The sequence below is a fragment of the Sparus aurata genome, chromosome 17, assembly GCF_900880675.1.
Source record: "Sparus aurata chromosome 17, fSpaAur1.1, whole genome shotgun sequence".
Taxonomy (NCBI): Eukaryota; Metazoa; Chordata; class Actinopteri; order Spariformes; family Sparidae; genus Sparus; species Sparus aurata.
The window spans coordinates 28,039,413-28,059,802 of NC_044203.1; the positions used below are offsets into that span (position 1 = coordinate 28,039,413).

At 39.9% G+C, this 20,390-nt stretch overlaps 3 protein-coding genes across 5 annotated transcripts; 1 reads left to right on the forward strand and 2 right to left on the reverse strand.

Annotated features, from left to right (window-relative positions):
- Positions 1-274: 274 nt before the first annotated feature.
- Positions 275-3,403, forward strand: LOC115567438 (c-Myc-binding protein). The gene is made up of 5 exons (XM_030394046.1): positions 275-475; positions 877-949; positions 1,722-1,770; positions 1,929-2,058; positions 2,846-3,403. Exons 1-5 carry the CDS (start codon positions 461-463, stop codon positions 2,885-2,887), a joined length of 309 nt encoding a protein of 102 aa, XP_030249906.1. The 5' UTR covers positions 275-460; the 3' UTR covers positions 2,888-3,403.
- gja9a (gap junction protein alpha 9a) lies at positions 3,285-6,966 on the reverse strand. Its single transcript, XM_030394043.1, has 2 exons — positions 6,775-6,966; positions 3,285-6,346 (listed from the first exon to the last, which is right to left on the reverse strand). Exons 1-2 carry the CDS (start codon positions 6,825-6,827, stop codon positions 4,861-4,863), a joined length of 1,539 nt encoding a protein of 512 aa, XP_030249903.1. The 5' UTR covers positions 6,828-6,966; the 3' UTR covers positions 3,285-4,860.
- Positions 6,967-9,480: 2,514 nt separating this feature from the next.
- On the reverse strand, positions 9,481-19,698 carry rhbdl2 (rhomboid, veinlet-like 2 (Drosophila)). 3 transcript variants are annotated; one of them, XM_030395101.1, is made up of 9 exons: positions 19,603-19,698; positions 19,206-19,318; positions 17,870-18,104; positions 15,125-15,273; positions 13,287-13,399; positions 13,031-13,131; positions 12,001-12,061; positions 11,852-11,913; positions 9,481-11,197 (listed from the first exon to the last, which is right to left on the reverse strand). In XM_030395101.1, exons 3-9 carry the CDS (start codon positions 18,089-18,091, stop codon positions 11,018-11,020), a joined length of 888 nt encoding a protein of 295 aa, XP_030250961.1. In that variant the 5' UTR covers positions 18,092-18,104; positions 19,206-19,318; positions 19,603-19,698; the 3' UTR covers positions 9,481-11,017. The 3 variants fall into 3 exon arrangements, with proteins under 3 accessions (XP_030250961.1, XP_030250962.1, XP_030250960.1); XM_030395102.1 differs by having other exon boundaries at positions 19,476-19,603; XM_030395100.1 differs by lacking the exon at positions 19,603-19,698 and having other exon boundaries at positions 19,206-19,596.
- Positions 19,699-20,390: the final 692 nt, after the last annotated feature.

Here is a 20,390-nt window from a genome sequence, read left to right on the forward strand (position 1 = left end):
CGTGTGTTAAGAGAAAATACAAAACATAGCCGATGATGTGTTAGAATACTTTACGAAGTTTCATAATAAGCAAAGTATCATTTAAAATATAAATATACATCATGTCATTTGTGAGGAGACCAATTTAATCATCGCTTTACGTCTTCTGTCAGTGATTTTATCGTTTTGTGACACAAGTCCAGTGTTTTGAATAAAATAAAACAATTAACCCACAACCAACTACTAATGAGGATTTCTTCTTTAGGTCCATGCTTACGGTGGTTTCTGTTTTTACGAGGAACACCTGGAGGCAGCATGAGACCCAGCAGTCCACTTGCTTGAGGAGGAACGTGATAAACGAAACTAAAGTTTTCCCGGCCCGGCAGTTTGGCTGCTCTTCAAAACTGTTGGCTCGCTATCAAGACAGGGCACAAAACATTATATCTTAAAGAGGAAAGTCAACGTTAAAACCTACATCATTATGGCGCATTATAGAGTAAGTATGTTTGCTGTCGCTTTATCTCTCTCCAATGCCGTGTAGGAACTGTTGCTTGTCTAGGACGCTAACTGTAAGCTAGCTAAGCTAATACTAGCAACCTGGGGAGTAACCGGTGTTCATCAGAGAGGAGAGGGCACACCTGTGACAGTCCGTGTTTCGATTTCAGCTATTGGAGATTGTAAAAGTTTTTGCAAACAGTGAAGTAAGGAACTCACGAGATAGTGTCAGCGAACCAGATACAAACTGCTTTTGACCAATGTTTCCTGACTGTTTTTATGTTTACTAACTGTTAACTCAAATCAAATGTTTGTCGTGTTGTTTGATATTAACATCTATTCAAGTGGACTTAACTAGTATCCAGTCGGTAATAATATAATATATGACTTACCCTTCTACAGGCTTCAGACCCTAAAAGGGAGCAGTTTCGGAGGTACTTGGAGAAAGCTGGTGTTATTGACAGTCTTACCAGTGGTATGTCATTTTTTTTCTTTCTGTCCATTCAAAAACTTCATATTGTAATGAAAGGCAAATTAATGAAACCAGGAGTGTTGAAGTCAATGGTACAATTTTAAACTAGCTATATATGTGTACAAATGATCAACACGGATCATCATCTGACAGGACTAAACAGAAAATACCAATTTATAGTATATATTGGGTCATTGTGATTAGTTAACACCAAAAAAATATCAAAGAAATGGCAGAGTTTGGAATAAAATTACTGGCTTTAGAAATATGGGCTAAGTAATGTTGGTAATGTTTCAATACCAGAGCCAGCACAATAGCAGAAACCCTCTTTTCTCATGAAACCATTAAAAAAAATTCTAGACTTTTTTATATGCATTAGCTTTCATAATGTCACAAAGCAACAGTACAATAGGCCCAAGTGACATCTTCAGATTGCTTCTTTCTTCTAACCATCATTCTGAAACTGAAAGAATTGTCATGTACTGTTGTTTATGACCATAAAAAGCAGAACATCCTGACTTGTAAGAAGCTGAAACCAGCAAATGTTTGATATTTTTTGCTTGAAGCAATAAATTGATGATTAAATCAATACTTGCCATTGACACTGGAAATATTTAATCAAGTAAACAAGATATCTGCTGCCAACTTTAGTTTCTGTTTAGATGTGGTCGGTACTCAGAAATTATTGATGTTTGACTCCCAGCCCTGTTAGTTGTCACCTCAGTTCTTGTGCAATTTTGTTTAATTCTTTTCAACTTTCCCTTCTGGATTTCAGTTCTAGTGGCTTTGTATGAACAACAAGAAAGGCCCAGCAATGCTATGGAGTATCCTTCTATACACACAACCAGACGCTCAATGTCTCTTGGTTTGGTTGGTACTGCCTACCACTCTCAACATAAATATTTATAAAGAGAAATGTTCAGCATTCACTTGATAGAGGAGGCAACTGCTTGTAGTAGATTCTTTAACACACTCCCTCCAGATTTATTAAGGAGCATCTAGGTGCTGTTGGCCAGACTTCAACAGACACAGAGGCTCTGCAGCAGGAGGTGATGGACTTGAGGCAGAGGTGTTCACTTCTGGCAGAGGAAAACAAAGACCTTAAAAAAAGGGTAAGCTCCGCTCGTTCTTATGTGTTCAATCTCTCCCTTTTTAAAGCACATGAGTACGAGTGAATGCTGCAGTCCCTACCCCTTCCCTCACAGGAGCAATTTTACCTCTAGTTCAATTTAGGCTTTACACAAACATATGTGGAGGTCACTCATATGATGCAGTATGCAAAGCGATCAGTAACTGAAGTAATCTAATAAATGCAGTGGAGTAAATGTTACAGCACAATATTTGCCTTTAACATGTTGTGGAGTGGCAGTATAAAGTAGCAGAAAATGGAAATACTCAAGAACAATTTTAAGACAGTATTTGATAAAAATGTACTGAGTTACATTTATATTTACTGCTCCTTTTATTTCCACTAAGCTACACTTTGGCAAATACTGTACTGCACTACATTTCTTGGATAACTTTTTGTTACTAATAACTTTGCAGAGTAATTCATTTATTTTATTGGCATTGAACCAAAACAACTAAAAAAACTAAACTAACACAGACTGATAATTTGAAAAATGCTGACTACCAAGTTTAATAATCAGCCAGACTGATAATCATTCAGTCCCTACACTGACAGTTATTTACAGTAGAGGATTACAAACATTACATACCTAGAGGTCCTTTATACCTTTCAGTGTAGCTCTGTTGAAGAAGTCCTTGTGTTCTGGTAGTTGTTCAAGTAACATTTTGTTGTACTCCTTTGCTGTAATTGTATTTGTCTGCTTGTCTGAAAATTGCCACAGACATGAATGAATGTAAAATACATGTGTGCTTTTTCCTTCATGTCTCCAGCTGCAGCATTATGAGCCAGAAGATGGTGCCAGAGCCGACTAAACACAGGCAGAGCAGACACAAGCAGAGTTTTGGTGTGAGAAATGTACTTTTTGTTTATAATCCTGCTGTAACTTTAGATTTAAAGACAAGACGACACTGTCAAGTGAAAGACAAGAACTTTTTATGCAACTGTGCTGTTTTTTGTAAATTGTAGTTCCTACTTTGTTTCTTACAATCTAACTTATTCTGTACATGTATGTATATAATTTTTATTTGTCGTTTGTTCAATCTTTAGTAAAAGTTTATGATAGAAAATGCTTAGTTCATTAGATGTGGGACTTCTTTGTTAGGGCTCTGCAAAAACCACCAAAGTGTGATTATGCTTTGGGTAATTTGATTTAGATATTTTTAATAATTAAAAATGATTTTTGGCATAGATAGGAAGACACAGACTCTGTCCCTTGTGTGACAAAGACACACTTATCCTTTATTTCCAAAGGTCCAGTTTAAGTAAACAGTTGTACAAAGCTCATAAATGTAAGTAGCGGGTAAAATAAAGCACAGTTTTGTAATGAAGGTACTGTTGTATCACTCATTTCTAAACATCAACATGATCAAGTCAGGCCTTTTACTGACCTATCAGAGGATTTTGATACAGAGTCAATATTGCAAAACATAATAGAAACCTTGGGGACAAGACAGCATCTGGCTTTCTACCAGGTTCAATCAGATTTGTTAATAACTGTCAGTTGTTTCATCAGAGACAAACAGAATCCAAACTATTAAGCAGGACAGTTGCAGTGTTGCTGTGTTAGCTGCTAGCTATTGATATGCTCATTAGTGTTTTATACCCAGGACTTGCTGGTATTGTTGAGACAGACAGACATTTTATCATAGTATTACCACATTTTCTTACACCTGTACACGTCACCTCGTTAACTCTTTATCCATTTAAGAGCTGACAAACTACCCGCGGCCAGCTCCGTAAAACATATAGAAATGTGATGAAACCACAAACTCTGACGAAATAATCTTTCCAAAAATATCTAAATGTTTTTATGGTACAGATATCTAGGGATCGACCCATAATCAGCATTTTTTCGATTATCAGAATCAGTGTTTTTCTTGTCTGATTGCCAATGAAACAAATTAACTGTGCTACTTTGCCTCCGTTGCAGCTCTCTCTCAGTCTGTAGTCCATGTCACACTCAAGATGCACTCACTGCTTGGTAGCTTAATCTATAGTAATGCTTCATATTTTTTTCATATGATGTTTCAATAATCTGATTCTGCAAAGTAACGAGTAACTAAAGTTGTAAAAATAAATGTAATGAAGTAAAAACTACAATATCTGGCTCCAAATCGTAGTGGAGTGAACTCTAAAGACGTAGAAATAGAAGTACAGATACATCAAAATTGAACTTGGTTACATTATTATCATTATCATTATTACATTATTTTCACTTTACTGCCAATTTATAACTCATTGATAACTAATAATCGGTGTTGGTCGACCCCTACAAATGTACACATTGTTACAGGACAATTTACATGTTTGCCGCTCTACAAATGTGTAAAAGTGTTGCTGTTGCTCTTTATAGTGACATGACTTTAGATCTTTTCACGACATTTATGTCACACTACAATGGAAAAACACAACACCACATGTGAAAGTACACACTGTTAGCTCGAACTATGTAATAAATGTTTGTCATGCCAATTTGTTTGCGGTACATTAAGTTAGTCACAATGGAAAATAAAGGTTTACTCCACAAGAAAGTTGGAAAAAAATATAAAACACACAGTATCAAGTCCTCTGTTTTTTATATTGCAATATGACTCCAAAATTATTATGAATATTTTTATATTATGCCATATTATATAGACGGAATTGTTTATAAGGCTTGTAACACAAATATTAGCTAACTCTCGCCAGTTTGAAGGCAGCGTAGAGGGCTGTTAAACGTAGAACTAACACCTGTAACATGGATTGCTGTGTGACAGTGATTGCTAACAAGGAAACAGTTTGAAGTTTAGACTTGCAGGTCCGATGTTCGTTTGCTGCTTGCAGTACTCGGCCTGGGGTTGTGCGTGGATCCTGAGCTGGAGTCATCCAGAGTCTCCGGGCTGGAGGGCCGACTCTGATGTTTTGCGTCTGATTTTGACTGTGTTTGAGAGCAAGGAGGTCCGCTACTGACTTTTGCGCCCCCATATGAATCTGTGTCGGAGCTTTTGCCCTCCAACACTGTAGAGCATTTGAAGGAGCCATGAGACCTCCATGGTCTTCTTGATGCACTAACTGGCAGTGTGGGGTAAGAGGCAGGGTGAGTTGCCTTCTGTGAGCATTTTGGAGAGTCTGGGCTGCCTCTGTCACTGCTGTCCTCCTTACTTTGTGAGGGAAGATGCAGAAAGTCCTCAGCCTGCTGCTTTGGATTGATCTGGGAGTCACAGCACGGTGAGCAGGGCTCATTGGTAGTCAAGGTGTAGTTATAGTCTGGGGGGCTTTGAGCTGAACATCTGGAATCATCCAAATCCTGCTGAGTGGCCAGCTCGCCCTGAAGAGGTAGAAAAGTTGAAGGTTTGATGAGGCTTGGGTACATAATTGTGCCATGCCCCCTCTCCATCAGGAGGTTGTAGTCACCTGGTGCAGAGGCAATTGTAGCCTTCCGGGCTGTACCGGTGCATATTTGCACTACGGATTCTTTTTTACACCTGTTGGAATAGCAGTCATCAAGTTCATCCCTCTCGTCTCTCAAGTGAGGGTAGAAGTCCAAGATTCCCTTTTTAATCCTCTTGTAACCCAGATGCATGATCTCCAGGATGTTCAGGAAGAGGGAAATTCCAGCAATGCATTGCATGAACACCATGAAGACAGTTTTCTCTGTTGGTCTGGAAACATAACAGTCTACAGCATTGGGACAAGGATCCCGCTCACACTTGAACAGTGGGTAGAGGTGAAAACCGTAAAGGACATACTGGCCTGTCATGAAGGCCACTTCAACAACAGAGCGGGTTACAACGTGAGCAACATAGGTCCGCAGCAGAGAGCCCCTCAGTGGCGCTTTGTTGAGCTTTCCCTGATCAACCTGTTTCATTTCCCGCTCAATCCTCTTCCGGGCTTCTGCCAGTTCCACATCGACCAACTCCAGCTCCTTCCGCAGCAGAGCCTTCTTCTTCTGCCGCGCCTTCTCCAGCGCCCGCAGCCTGTAGAGAGCGTGGCCCATGTAAACCAGCGAGGGAGAAGACACAAAAATGACCTGCAGCACCCAGTAGCGGATGAGGGAGATGGGGAAAGCGAGGTCATAGCACACGTTCCTGCAACCGGGCTGCTCAGTGTTGCATATGAAGTCAGCCTGCTCGTCATTCCACACGTCCTCAGCTGCCACTCCAAGGACCAGCATACGGAAGATGAACAGGATGGTGAGCCAGATCTTGCCCACCATAGTGGAGTGGATATGCACCTCCTCCAAAATCCCCCCGAGGAAGTTCCAGTCCCCCATCTTCACTCTGCCATTGTGACTAAAAAGAGAAAGATTAGGTTGGGAAATCTGCAGTATCTGTTAATGTGCAGCTTTTAGAACCTTTAAGAAAATACAGCAAAATAAGCAGCTTTTCAGGTTAAATGAACACAGTAAAAAAGGAGAAATATTTGTGGTAAACTCCCAAAAAGTGATAAAAATGGTCTCTTAAAGTACTAATGTAAGTCTTAAAAAATATCAGTACCTCTCACTTAATAAAAAAAAAAAACATCAAACTAGTAGAAAACTTGTCAAGTAAAAAATGCAAGGCTTCACATATTTGCAAAAAGTTGCATTAAGTGCAGACAGAGAGGACTTCTGCAAAAAATCCAGCGATATGTTCCCTTGTTCAGCTATCCAGTTTTTTGTCTGAAAGAGATTCCTCCTCAGCTGTGTCGGAGATCAGCGCACTTGCCGTTTCCCATTTACCTCGCAGCAGCATGGACAGACTGCCGGTGGTGACTTAAATCTCCTCGGGTCATGCAGCCCTGACACAGTCACCAAAAAGTTTTTAAAAATCGTTAGCGCCCTCCACATGAGTCCCCTGCACATCACCTAAACTTTGGTGACCCGCCTCTACTGCAGTGTTGCCAGAAACAAAGTGGGAACAACAGAGCCGCAGAGGGAAGGTTGCCAACAACTACTCTGACCAGAGAAAGTCAATACCGACAGCTTCAGCGATGCATTTAGATCATGGCCTCACTGTGATGGGGTTGTGTCCAGTAGTAACAAGGGATATTGACCTCAATCTTTGCAGTTCAGGGTGATTTTATTTTTTATTTGTCTGACCTCAGTCGGACCTTATTGTTTTACTTCTCCAAACAAATCAGAGATGGTACCTCACTGAGTTAATTTTTTTTATTATTCATCTGGGTGTGTACGTTAGGTGTGAATGTAAATAACCAAGCTGTTTCCAAACAGATGTTTTGTAAGTCCAGACTGAAGGCTTCAGATTTCTATGCACTTGCAAGTTGTTTGAGTCTATTTGAACCATATGTACAGAGAAGGAAACATTCACTGTGGCTGAACCCCATAATATCAATAACTGTCAGTTATCCACACAGGACATGCATGATCAATAGTTTTCTACTATAGTGAAGTAGTCAATGAGTCATCGTGTTCAATTTCATACCCTGCTGCTCCGCTCCAGATGTAATTACGTTTTCACACACTTCTCGTGTTATTTTATCCCATTTAAAACTGATCACAATGGATCAGTGTGCATGTCAACTGTTCCAGTTGTAAATTCCTTTAAATGCCTCTGTGTGATAAATATGCCACTCATGATTTCAACAGCTTCACACCCATGATATGAAATGTTATCAGGAGGAAAAGAGAACCACTCCCAGCCGAGTGCAATATTTCAATGTGATCCTGAAATGAACCTTTCCCCTCTGACCTTAAATATCCCATTCTGCCCAGAACAGCACGATTGATCCAAACCAGTCTGGCACATTAGGGGTACAGCGGGTCATACTGAGGTGAGGTATTGGGAAAATCCCAGTGCAATTTCCCCCTCTTATCCTACAAATCACTGCAATCAATTTTTACATGTATTACATCCCCAGGAAGTCCTCCAGCAATGTACTCTTTCAAAATAAAAAAGTACATTTGGTGGGATCGCTTCCTGTCTTCAATCTTTAAGTCTCTCATTACGGTTCAGATATAGATTTTTCAGAAATTGCTTATAATAACCGACCTTCATCTTAAACTATCAGATAAATGTAAAGCCATGTTAAATTCATTAAATGTATAAAAAAAAATATGTAGCCATGTAAGATAAGAAATGCAGCCATAGAAACATTTGATTGTTTATAAATAAAAAAAACTAATTAACTAAAATAAATATTTGTAAATGAAACCAATGAATTTAATCGAAATACAAAATGTATACAATGGTACAATGGGAAGACAAATAGCTAGCCATCTGCTATTTCAGTTTTTAAGTCTTTTATCAAATATTGCGAAAAATGAGTTCCAAAAATGTAAATATATTGAATTGTTGATATGTGTATGCAGGATTTAATGGCATCTGCCAGTGAGGTTTCCAATTGAAACCAGTGAATTACCCTTGCCTCACCCTTTCCTAGGGTGGCTGCTAAAAATACAAACAATCAGAGAAAGCCTTCTCTGGAGTCAGTGTTCAGTTTGTCCATTCTGGGCTACTGTAGGAACACGAGGGACTCTGAAAGAAGATCTGTTCCCTCTGTCGATATGAAAAGGCTCATTCAGAGGTAACAGACACACTAAGGCTTACATTCAGGTGATTATACACCGGTGTTGGGCAAGTTACTTTCAAAATGCTATAAATTACATGTTACTAGTTACCTTAGTTGTAAAGTAATGTATTATGTTACAATAAAAAAATAGCCTCAAAGGTTTTAAATAAACACATGGCCTTGGACACAGTGATGAGCAGGCAGACAAAGGATCAAAGTCTGAAATATGAGATGGGACTGATCTTTTTAACTGTAGGCTCAGTCACATGAAACACAATAAACCAACACCTTATATAATGTAGCCAGTTATGACATGACAAGACAAAAACATATTTTTTCTATGCCATCTTTAATTTTAGTCCACAGATGGACTGCATGGACATAAGTATTTCAAGAATGTAAATTAAAGTGGGCGTGGAGGATTAGGCTTCACCATGAGGCCTGCGAAATCCAGCTAATTCAGTCACACAGAGACTGAACAAGGAATTTATAGACTCGGCTATATTAAACACACACACAGCCTATATTAATATGGTCATGTTGGTGTGGATGGATTCTTATTAAAGCAACATTAACTCTTCACTTCGGTCTGTAAAAACACGACTGTTGTACCCCATAACAACAACAACAACATACTACTTCCTAGTGTTCCGGGTCAGGGCTAACAAGTTCATGATGATTGAATATTGATGCACTAAGTTATATCGATGAGCTGCGTTTGGGAACTATGGAACTTTCCATACTGTACACTGGAAACAGCAGCCGCTGCCATACAGAGTCCCCGCAGCATTAACCAGCAGGCTGCTGCACAAACAATGTGGTGTCTGCTAATTGAAGTCTTTACTGTGTACTCTGTATATATTCATCTGACAAAATCAATACTCAGGTTCAGATTCAGTATCACAAAAAACAAATGCATTATAAAAACATCAGAGTGTATTGAAAACATATTGAGCTGTGGAAACAGTCTTTGGTCATCTTAGATTAAGTACATTTACTTTACATTTAAAGATCTGTACATCAGATGTAAAACAGCATTATAAGAGTTAATATTTATATACTTATGAGACTGCAAATGTGATTTTATGAGACTATAACTTCCACCTAACATTCAACAATATCCCTCCAGTTCAAGAGGAGTTGTGTATTATACCAAGAACTAATGTACTTTAACAGTAAACACTCTCCAAAAGCTGGATGTTCATGTTTAAAAATCTGTATCTCTGAGATTTAAAAACAATGAGTGTGACAAAAAAAAAAAATCAATTTGTTTTACAACTCAACATGTAATTAGCCACTTCCTGTCAACAGGATGTGGCTGAAACAATGACGGAGCTCTGAGCCAAGTCCCGATGGTGAACCAGCTCTTTTGCTTACAAAAGGAAGAGCCAACACCAACACGGACATTCATCATTCTTTCTTCTTGTTAGTGCCGTCATACATCCAATCAACATGTCTTCATCAAATCCTGCAGTGAGGGACTTCTCCATGTTTAAGGCACACATCATGAATACTGAAAGTCCATTAGAGCTGCGACAGTTTGTCGATTAATCGCTTAGTTGCCAACAATTGGAATAATCGTCAAACTATTTTGATAATCATTTAACAGAGCTATCAAAGTATCTATTCCTACCACTTATCATGGCCAAATGAACTCACGATAATGATATTATTACGATATATCTAGAAATTTGAAAAATAATGCTTGCATTTATCCATCTTTAACTGTGTAAACTATGTGTTTTGTTTCTCTTTTATGGCAAAACAGTGTAGGGAGGTGGAGAGAGTCTGTAACCATAACTGTTAAATCAAAAGAACAATTACTTGTCATCTTTGTCTTTGAGTGATCATCACTTTTCACCATTTTTCAGACATTTTAGAGATCAAAATAATTATCAATTAGTTGAGAACATAATCAACAGATTAATTGACAATCAAAATAATCATTAGTCGCACCCTAATGACCATGATGATTCAACAGGAAATTAGCAACAACTATGAGAGTATACAATTTTTCAACCAAACTGTCTGGGCGTTATTTCTGTTTGAAGAAAAATGACATGAAATAGGACCGACGTGTTCATTAAGTTTATTGATTATTGTTTTACAAACAAAACGCTCGAACAAAGAAAAATATCAACTATGGAATTATGACTAATGACAGTTACTGATAGCAAAATATTTTATTAAGCCCTAAAAATGAAAATTACTTTTCAAAGGCACATTGTCTAAAATGTAAAATACTCCTTCTGCAATGCTTCATATCACCAGCAGGAGGCACCCTTACACTATAACTCACATGTTTAGCTCTAAAAAGGGTCAAATCTGATTTTAAAGACATTTAAAAACTGTGCACTATGTTCAAAAGGTCCCTGAAGAGCATCTTTGCTCACACACATCTACCTGAGCGTCTTATTAAGGCTTTTAGTGTTAACTTTAACTGCTTCACAGTCCTATGGTGCCGGGCTCAGGAAGATGTTGAAGAGCACAGCAAAGAGCACAAAGACTATATAGCCCACTATACAGAGCCAGAAACGAGGGTCCTTCAAGAGCTTCTTGTTGTAAGCGCTGAAGAAGACATAGCCGACGGTCATCCCGGCCACCACTCCTCCAAAATGAGCCACAAAAGACACCTAAGAGGAGAGAAATGTGAGACGTCAGGGTTCAGAGTCAGCCTTTAGGCCTAATTACCAGGGTTAAATCGTGCACAGGCCCTTGAGCAGTGTCATCCGACCTCACTGAAATGTGGCGAACACCTAAAAAACTTGCAGGACCAGTTTAACAGTAAAACAACAAATTCAGGGGAAGGGAAAAGAAAGGGAGACACCGAGGTGGGGGAGGGAATAAGGAATCCAGTTTTTAGAGTCGGTGGTTATCAGCTGTAGAGACAAACAAGCTGCATCGACCAGGAAGAAACCAAATGCTTTCAGTTTTACTCCTCTAAACTGAAAATACTGAGTCAAACCACAAAGGTCACCATGGAGCAAATTAGAAGTGAATTACTCGGAGAGCGTGTTTGTTTAGTGTCCATTAGAGCGTGCCCACACAGAGCTATGCATCTACATGAATAATCATGTTCTGGCAAGAGCTACTGATCTTGTCTGTAGCCACAAGCGAATTAAAGCCATCACCAAACACTGTCAGCTCGGGGGGAGACAAGCTGGAATAGCTGGATCCCTCTTTACACTCTTTTTATTTAAATATATCTGAAAAGGTTTAGCAAGACCCTTTGTTTGTTTGTTTGTTTCATCCTGCTGAACAGTCGAAGAAAAAAAAGAAGAGCTTACATTATAACCAGCCTCGTCGCTGGCAAATCTTCTGTAGAAGGCAAATCCAAAATCTGTGCCGACTAAAGAAAGAGAACAGTATTAAATTCAACATGTTTTAAGTTTAAATAAATAATCCAACAGGTTGAAAAACACACAGGACAACGTACCAAATATCACAATGGCAAGGATACGAAATACTCCGAGGAGAGGGATCATCTCTCTGAAGTTCTGTGAAGCAAAACAGACACAAGCTTCAAATAACAATACACTAACATTTAACTTAAAGGGGCAAAATGTGGTTTTGGAGAAGAAATTCAAACTCAGAATTTTTATATTCGCAATATTGCTGAGGTAATAACACAAACTCAGACGGATTTATTTTTTCCATAATTGAATAAACAAGCTGCTCTCAGTGGCCAATAAGGTCACCAGAACACTGTTTAAAGATAGAAAGGTGGCAGGGTCCGCCACATATAAACAAAGTTAACACAGTATGAAAACTGTTGTCCTATTAAGGTCAGTTTGTTTATTCAGATATGAGAACAAAGAGAGTTTGTTTAGGCTGTAAAGAAATCAGTCAATGAAGCTCTTCCATTAAAATGTCTTCCTCAACACTACACAGTGCTACTTTAAAAAAACAAAGTGTATTAAACCATAAAATGAGCCTGAATACACAATTTTAGGACAACAAACTTTTTACATGTGTGATATGTCTTAGTTTGTTGTAAATATCGGGTGGTAATTCAATTTCGGGGTAATTTAAAGGACATCTTACCTAAAATGTTATCGAAACATGTTTACATGTCTTGTTTGTCTTGTTTATATGATTTTACCCGTGTTCCATTTCTTAGTTAGTTGGTTAGTTGGTTGGTTGGTTGACCCAGAAAAGACCACATTAACTTTTGGTGCCGATGTTGATAAAGCGACAGGGTTTTTACAACATTTTTGCTCATTTCTCTTATAGATCTGGTGATCTTATATTATGGCTAAGCAGTTATGAGTGGTTTTAGAGTGCAGTGATAAAGTGCTATCAAGTTTGATATTGGATCAGGCTTGACTGAATTAAAGGGTGAGGAAGAGAAGCCGCCATCTAAAAATACTGAATATGCGCTCAGGAGTTTCCTCACACATAAACAACAAAGTACCTGGAGACTAAAACGTTAACAGCTCTTCCTGTTAAACTGTGTGTAAACTTACCACCACTGCATTCATAAAATAACCTCCTATGAGGGCATAAACGCCCCCCGACGCTCCCACCAAAGCACTGAGAGGATCAAAGATGGAGCTGCACAGAGAACCTGAGGAACGACAGGGTTCTACAATCAGCGTCATTTCTGACAGGAAAAAACAACTTTAAGATGCTTAATGTTAGAAGTCTGAGGGCTTTTGTGATGACAGAGCCAGCTGTGCCCAATTTACAGTACCCGGGGAAAAAGGAACAGGTGACGCTCACCTGCCAGGACACCTGCCATGTACACCATCCCCACTTCGAATCCTTTGTGCACCAGTTCCAGAGGGATTCCCAGCAGCAGCTGCATCAGCAGGTTTCCCACGATGTGCTCCACACTAGGGAGGCAGACGGTAAATATTGGGTGTTGATTTCATTTAATGGGTGATTTAAAATACATGTTGGGGATTTAAAGGGTATGAATGCTTTTTTTCATGACAAGATCGCAACCATCAATGCATCAACACTTCCCCAATCCCACTGCTCCCACTGACAATGTACTTAATTTAAAAACAGGTCCCAAATATATATTTTTACCTACTCGGCAACATGCTGATGAAAAGTCAGGTGAAGTTCCGTATGCCACAAAACATTGCTGGAGCTTCACAGCAAAACAAAGTTCTCCTAAACAACTGAAGTAGATGGGGACTTGTTTTAAAACATAAAAACAACCTCCATACAGCTCAACCAGCGCAAGCCAAGTTTCTGGAAGCCGAGAGATCCCAAATTGATTTAAAGAGACCGTACTTACACCTTCAGTGTGTGATCGAGCTTCAGCCACCTCGGACCGCTTGCAGGCTTTTAGCTAAGCGGCCACAGTGAAGATTTCCGTACATTTGTAAATAACGTCTTTTCAAATTACACATTTGGGATTTCAGGGCTTCCTAAAACAACTCCCCGTCTACTTCAGTTGTTTAGGAGAATGCTGCAACGCTACTCTGCTGTGAAGTTTCAGAAATGTTTTCTCAGCGAGGAAACTTCACGCGAATTCTCATTTTCGGGTCGCCTGTTCCTTTAAAACTCCTCACACGGGAGTAAATGTGTTTTTGTCGGGGATGACGCTCAGCTGCGTATGAAAACACACAGTGAGTAGTGAGTATTTCTGGCAGCAGGACGGTGTGTGTCTGGGAATGACCCAAGACAAACTGGAGTTGATTACTCACTTGTCCAGTGATCACAGAGGCTCCATTCAAAGAGGAAGTGGCACAATGGACCGGAGAGCACCAGAGGCCAATTCACTCTCTGAATGATCGCTGTTGCGCAGGAAAAGTTATTTTCTACTGACTTTTGTGGTATTTATATTTGAATTGTCTTAACAAGGCCTGTAACAAAAAAAAAAATCATGCTTGTATTAATTATGTAAAAAGATCAGATCCAGTGGCCTATTAATAGTTTCTTGGCTACAATTTTCGGTTTCAGAGCACAGGTGAAGAAGCTAACTGCGTGTCTCTCCACACAGGACGTTCAATTCGCTGTTAGTTTTTTGACTTTTTGTGGGATTTGTTGACAGAGAAGGATACAACACCACCAGGTTTATCCTTTAAGCAAACATCCTGTCAAGCGTCGTCCAGTTACTGTCAGCAGTGACTGTGACCACTGTTCGTCTTTGCTAATCTAGTTTTCCTATGTGCTTCTGTGTGCTCATGATTTCTGGTTTTCCTGTGTTCCTGTGGTTTATGTGCTCATGGGTTTTTTTTTGTGCTTGCCACATCACATGAGTTTGGACAGATGTGCCAACAATACAGGCAACGGCTGTCTGGGCTTTTCATGTACGGGATCTCTTTTAAAAAAAAACAAAAAAAAAACATCAGCATCAGTTAAAAAACTCTGAGATGAAGTAACGCCGCAAAGGCGGAAGTTTCAAAATCAAACACAGACAAATCCAGCAGTCTCAAACATGACCGCAGGATTGAATCAACGCCTCTGACGGCGTTTAAAAGATCAAGAGCTTCACCAAAGTGATCGTTACTCAGTGATTGAAGGGAGTTTGTCAACCCCCCACGTTGATTCAAGCTTTCATCATTGTAATTCAGGTCTCTTCAAAAAGGCCAGACGATGCTTACCCGGCGTGGACAAACATGTAGGAGAAGAAGCGCCATGCCTCCTGTCTGCGCTCAGGCTTGTACGTGAGGGGGCTGTTCCAGATGCCCTGATCCAGGGTGACCCACTGCTTCTGAGGCCTCCACACCGCGTAGTAGATAAACACTGCCAACTAATGAAAGACAGAGAATGCACACAAAAGGTAAGTCTTGAAGTAGGTCAAATAATTTTGTTTTGGTGCCTGACTTCCTGCTTGAGGTTAGCAGCAGCAGCGGGGATGAGGGCAGAAGCTGAACCCCGAACAGCTGAGAAAATAAAGGCGTGAAGAACGAATCAGAAGTACAGATGATGTATGTTGAACTGAGCCCATAAAATCCCCCAGTGTGCAGCTCGGACCTCTGAACGCACGTATCTGTAGGAATATAAAAGCGAGGGAGCGCCGCGGAACAATCTCCTCTGGACCAATAAAGAGTTAAGCATTCACAGACATTCAAATGAAGTGACACTGGACATCTGTGAGCTACAAAGAGTGAGCTGTTCATCTTGAGGTATAATCAGACAGTGTGCTAAACACTCTGATAAAAGAGTAAAGCAGCACCCCTTGGAGCCACCGGGTACAAGCTGACTCTTAACAGCCGATTTTGCAGATTTCAAAAGATCTGTAATGTTTGAATCGAGGGCTGTCTGAATAAAAAAAACAATGACAAAAGACATAGTTTGATGAAACTGAAGTAGCGTGGGATCGTGGGAGTTGTTGTCATCAATGTGAAACAGCCACCACAGCAGATGAAAAGATATGCGACGTGACGAGGTGAGGTTTTAAAGGTTTATTACGCTCGTTGAGGTCTGCAGACTGCCTTCATCAGTCCCCGGCTAACAAACGAAACACGCTGGGTTTGAATATTGTTACAAACACTTGGGATAACACAACTCAACCGCATATATAGTAACACAGGTCGTTTTTTAGACATTTTTATGTGGAAATGTTGCATATTCTATCTTTGAAGGCCACCAATGTGACATTCATAAGCACTGCAAACATTTAATAAGTGTTTGTAAGCAGCTATAAGGTCATATGTAAGTGTTTTTTTAATGTACAGTGTTTGTCAACAATATTTTATATTATTAGTTCTAGGTTCCCACAGGAGGAGTTATTGCTTCTATCTGCTTACACCTATATTGGAGTGTATAATACAACATTTTTTTAGTTTTCTCAATTTGTAATAAATGCTTAACAGGGGTAAAGAAAGTTGTTGCTGTCTCACTTTATTACTTCATTGTTAGTATTAATCTATTTCATTTTAAACGATGCTACTACATATGTGCATATTTTATGACACATCTGTCCGACCGTGGGGACGTTTTTTTGACAACTTCAGTAAAAAGAAAGTAAGGTGTCGCAAAAAGACACGACGATGTAAATAAAAAAATTTGTCCGTGGCTGATCTGTAACTGCTCAACAATGTAAAAGGTGCATTTCATCGATCTATATGCAAAGTACAAGACTTTCCCTTCTGATTTGACTGCTCACAAGTGTTACCGCTTCTGGGCTAAACTGAACATCCCATGGTTTGTTTGAAACACAGGCATTCCTGTTTGCATTAGCTTAAAGGGACAGTTCACCCCTGAATCAAACAAACACATTCTCCTCGTACCTTTACTGCCATTTATCCATCTACGCTGTTTCGGTGTGAGTTGCCGAGTTTTGGGGGATATCGTTGTAGTTACTCAAGATCATCTACAGATCTGTTCGTATGCAGTTTCATACAGGAGCTATTTTCTTTCCACTGAACTACAATGTGTCAGGAAACGCTCATCCTCATGATAGCGCAGGATGTAAACATCGATATCGGCTTCCTTCTGGACGGAGACACGAAAATTAAACAGTTCTCATGTGAAAATGCTCACAGCGAGCTCTGAAGGATTATCATGAGTGACCAGGTGATGATTTCTGCAAAAGTCTAACTGGCCACCGAGAGAAGGCAGATTTTCTGCAGCTGAACTCTCTAAATATATATAATATAAATATCAGCCACTCACACCAAAACAATCTGGATGGAAAAAAAGCTTTACATGTTAGAGGTAAAACATGCTTTTTGGGATTTTGGGGGGTGAACTGTCCCTTTAAATTGAGGTGATAAAGGACATTGTCAAGCCACCTTCCTTTAAAGCCATAGTCTTAGGTAAAAAGAGGCCACAGCTTCTGCTGTTTCAACAAATCGCCCACTGACCCTCCACACACACACAGCAGATGTTTTTATGCACCTGAATCTATAAAGTTGAAAAAAAACACACTGAGGCTTTTTCTGTTTACACATTCAGGAAAAAAAGCGTCTCTGAATCCCTCCAGTCAGACTCGACTGTACGAGCTCAAACCCTAAACCCACCACTCAGTGTTTTCATTGAACAGCGTGCCTACTGCCTCTTATTTAGTGAGGACTGCACTCGATGAATCGGGACATTCAGGGGAGGCGGCGCAAATGCCAGGAAAAGAAAAAGGAACTCGCAGATGAACAAGAGCTTCACAGTTTTGGAGCTTTGTCATTCTCAGACACTGCGGCCACAAACAGAGCTCCCGATCCAAAGATGTCCGACTCTGTCCTCGATGACGTCACTCCCGTATCTGCTCTACTTAATGCAATCACAGCAGATCTATACACTAATTAACAACCACGGCAGCTATAAGTCAAATGTAGGCTGCCCTGTATAATTAGATCTACACAATCCATACAGCATGTTGTGTGGTGTCACACTCAGGGCACTGCTACCTCTGCAATACTGATGAGGATGATGAAGATGGGAGGCGGGCAGCAGTTTGCCCGCTCCAGGTACTTGCTGCGGACGTCCTCCGGCAGCATCCATCTGGAGACGGATTGCTGGAACTTCTCACAGCACCCCATCTTTCTGCCGCCGTCGGGCTCGTCCCTGTCCCGTCTCCCATCTCGGTCCACGGGAAACGGCTCCTGCTGCTCGAGGTCGATGTCCCCCATCACTGCTCCGGACCTACGCAGCAGATTCAGACTTAGTGACAGGGACACACACACGCACACACACACACCTTGAGATGATATATTTGTGTTCCAGTAGAGATTTTTTATGTTGTTGTCTAACATCTCTGGGTGATCTTGCACATTGTTAGTGGATTTTTTGCGGATTTTTGCGCCAATGTGATGAAACTACTTTGATTTATCAGGTATTTAACTTTCTGTGAGATTCCTGTTTAGTTATTTTTTCCATGAACAACTGCATCGCACTGTCTGCTGTTACATGTTCAATACTTCTTCAACTAGGACTGAAATCGTTCTGCTAAGAAATTCAAAACTTGACTGTTCACATGGACCCAAAGCATTTAATGGAATATAATAACAATGATAAACGTTTTAAAATTTATGTATTACCCTTTATTCTTATTACTGCTCTTGTCTGTTCATAACTCCTCTGTCTTCCTATCGCCTGTTATTGATGTGATTCTTCTATCACCTCTGTTTGTGCATTGCTTTTCCTCTCGCTCTCCTTTGTTTCTGGGATTTTGTTTTATAGCTTTTATCCATTTAACTTTGTGTTTTCTACTAGCTTCTTCTTCTTCTTGTATTAACTCACCTCAGACTGGGCTTCCTTGTGTTTGGCTTCTCTATCCTGGTGATGCTATATAAATAAAGTTTCTTTTAATTATTATTATTATATTACATCTCCCTGTTTAAAATGCACTTAAACACACTTCCTTGCTGAATTCGGCTTTTAAACACGTATAAAAACCACACGTTCTGTCACTAGTCATGGACTCCTTCCACTTTTAACAGCTGGGAGGAGACTTTACTTGTTTTAAAGTAAGTTATTCTCCATATCAGACACAATCTGACAGAGAATACAGTTACAGTACACAGCAGCAGCCTCTCACAGTGACTTGCAGCCTGTTATTTAAGCGTTTCCTGTTTACTGGGCGTTGCTGAAGATAAAACAACTCAGTCACATACTGATTTTAATGTCCCTCTGATCCCGGATCACTATTCTAACACAGTCCACTTCAGGCTCCTCTCCTAATATTTGTTTTTTGTTTTGTTTTTTGGCGTCCATTGAACGCAGCTTAATTCCGGCCTCACTCACCTTAAACCTTCAACACGAAGAGTGCAGACTGGCTCCACGGAAAACTCATCCAATATGCCGCAGCAACAGCTCAGTGTGCGGGACGAGGAGCGCAAGAAAGCTTCCCACAGCTTCTAAAAAAAAAAATTAACACTGTTCAGTAAACGACTTCAGCAGCGATCCTCCATGTTTCCACAGCCAAGAGGAGTCCCGACTGTCCCTGGGAGGTCGGAGGGAGGAAGAAGAAGAAGGAGAAGAAAAAAAAACACGCTCTTGGAGATAATTATAGACCTTTCATCGTTTTTTCCTGCAACAAACTTCCTTCCTCGCCCCAAACAAAAATCTCTGAAGTCCCCCCCTCGTACACTGAGCCACAGCAGAGTCTCACACGACAACAGCAGCGGCAACTGCAGCCTACCTGTTCCCCCTGCCACACCTGAGGGTCGTGACGTCACGGAGAGAGGTGGAGGATCAAGGAACTTCACACACACACTCTCTCTCTCCATCCACACCCACACACACACACCGAGGGACAAGGCAATAAAATCTAATCACGTTGGATCCAGAGAGTCATATATTCTGATAGATTACGTTCTTTAATTCAGTTAAGTGCACACACAGCTTCAGGTCCATTTTACTATAAGTGATGCATTACCCGACCTGCGCCACAGGGAGGCGCTACAGTCCACAAATAAGAGGAATTAAAAAATGGCTTTAAATGTTTACATCCAGGCTGCTTCACAATAAAATACTGGACATGTATATGCAATCGTACAAATAGCCATTAACAATATGGTCAACAGTGGAGCATGTCTTTTGATTTCTCAAAATGTTTCAATCAAAATTACTGGATATTTATGATGAATCAGCAGGCAGAACAATTTTGTGTTTTCTTCTGTTAGAAATTAACATGATCTTTTGGATCTTCTAGTGAGATTGTTTGCAACTAACAATTCTCACTATCTGTTAATCTAATTACTTTTCTCAATTCGTGGCTTAGTGCACGTTCATGTTGTGTGAATTACATCCGAGTTTTAGTTTTTAAAAATACTTTTTCATATTTATCTTTTTGTGTTTTCGATATTTTTCTACCAGAAATACCATTTGTGATATTCATAATATTTTTCAGTTGAATGTTTAGAGTTGGATAACACAAAATCTCAATTAATTTTGAGTATAAAATCTCATTTTGTGCTTTGAAAATGA

What these genes read in the sequence shown, in the direction of transcription:
- LOC115567438 (XM_030394046.1), top strand. An exon ending in TATTGACAGTCTTACCAGTG is followed by an intron (nt 950 to 1,721) that starts GTATGTCATTTT and finishes TCTGGATTTCAG; the next exon opens with TTCTAGTGGCTTTGTATGAA. An exon ending in ACAAAGACCTTAAAAAAAGG is followed by an intron (nt 2,059 to 2,845) that starts GTAAGCTCCGCT and finishes TCATGTCTCCAG; the next exon opens with CTGCAGCATTATGAGCCAGA.
- gja9a (XM_030394043.1), bottom strand. Translation starts at nt 6,827, where the DNA reads ATGACCCGAGGAGATTTAAGTCACCACCGGCAGTCTGTCCATGCTGCT. An exon ending in TCTGTCCATGCTGCTGCGAG is followed by an intron (nt 6,347 to 6,774) that starts GTAAATGGGAAA and finishes TTCTCTTTTTAG; the next exon opens with TCACAATGGCAGAGTGAAGA.
- rhbdl2 (XM_030395101.1), bottom strand. Translation starts at nt 18,091, where the DNA reads ATGGGGGACATCGACCTCGAGCAGCAGGAGCCGTTTCCCGTGGACCGA. An exon ending in CATGGCAGGTGTCCTGGCAG is followed by an intron (nt 13,132 to 13,286) that starts GTGAGCGTCACC and finishes GTCGTTCCTCAG; the next exon opens with GTTCTCTGTGCAGCTCCATC. An exon ending in CCTTGCCATTGTGATATTTG is followed by an intron (nt 11,914 to 12,000) that starts GTACGTTGTCCT and finishes CTCTTTCTTTAG; the next exon opens with TCGGCACAGATTTTGGATTT.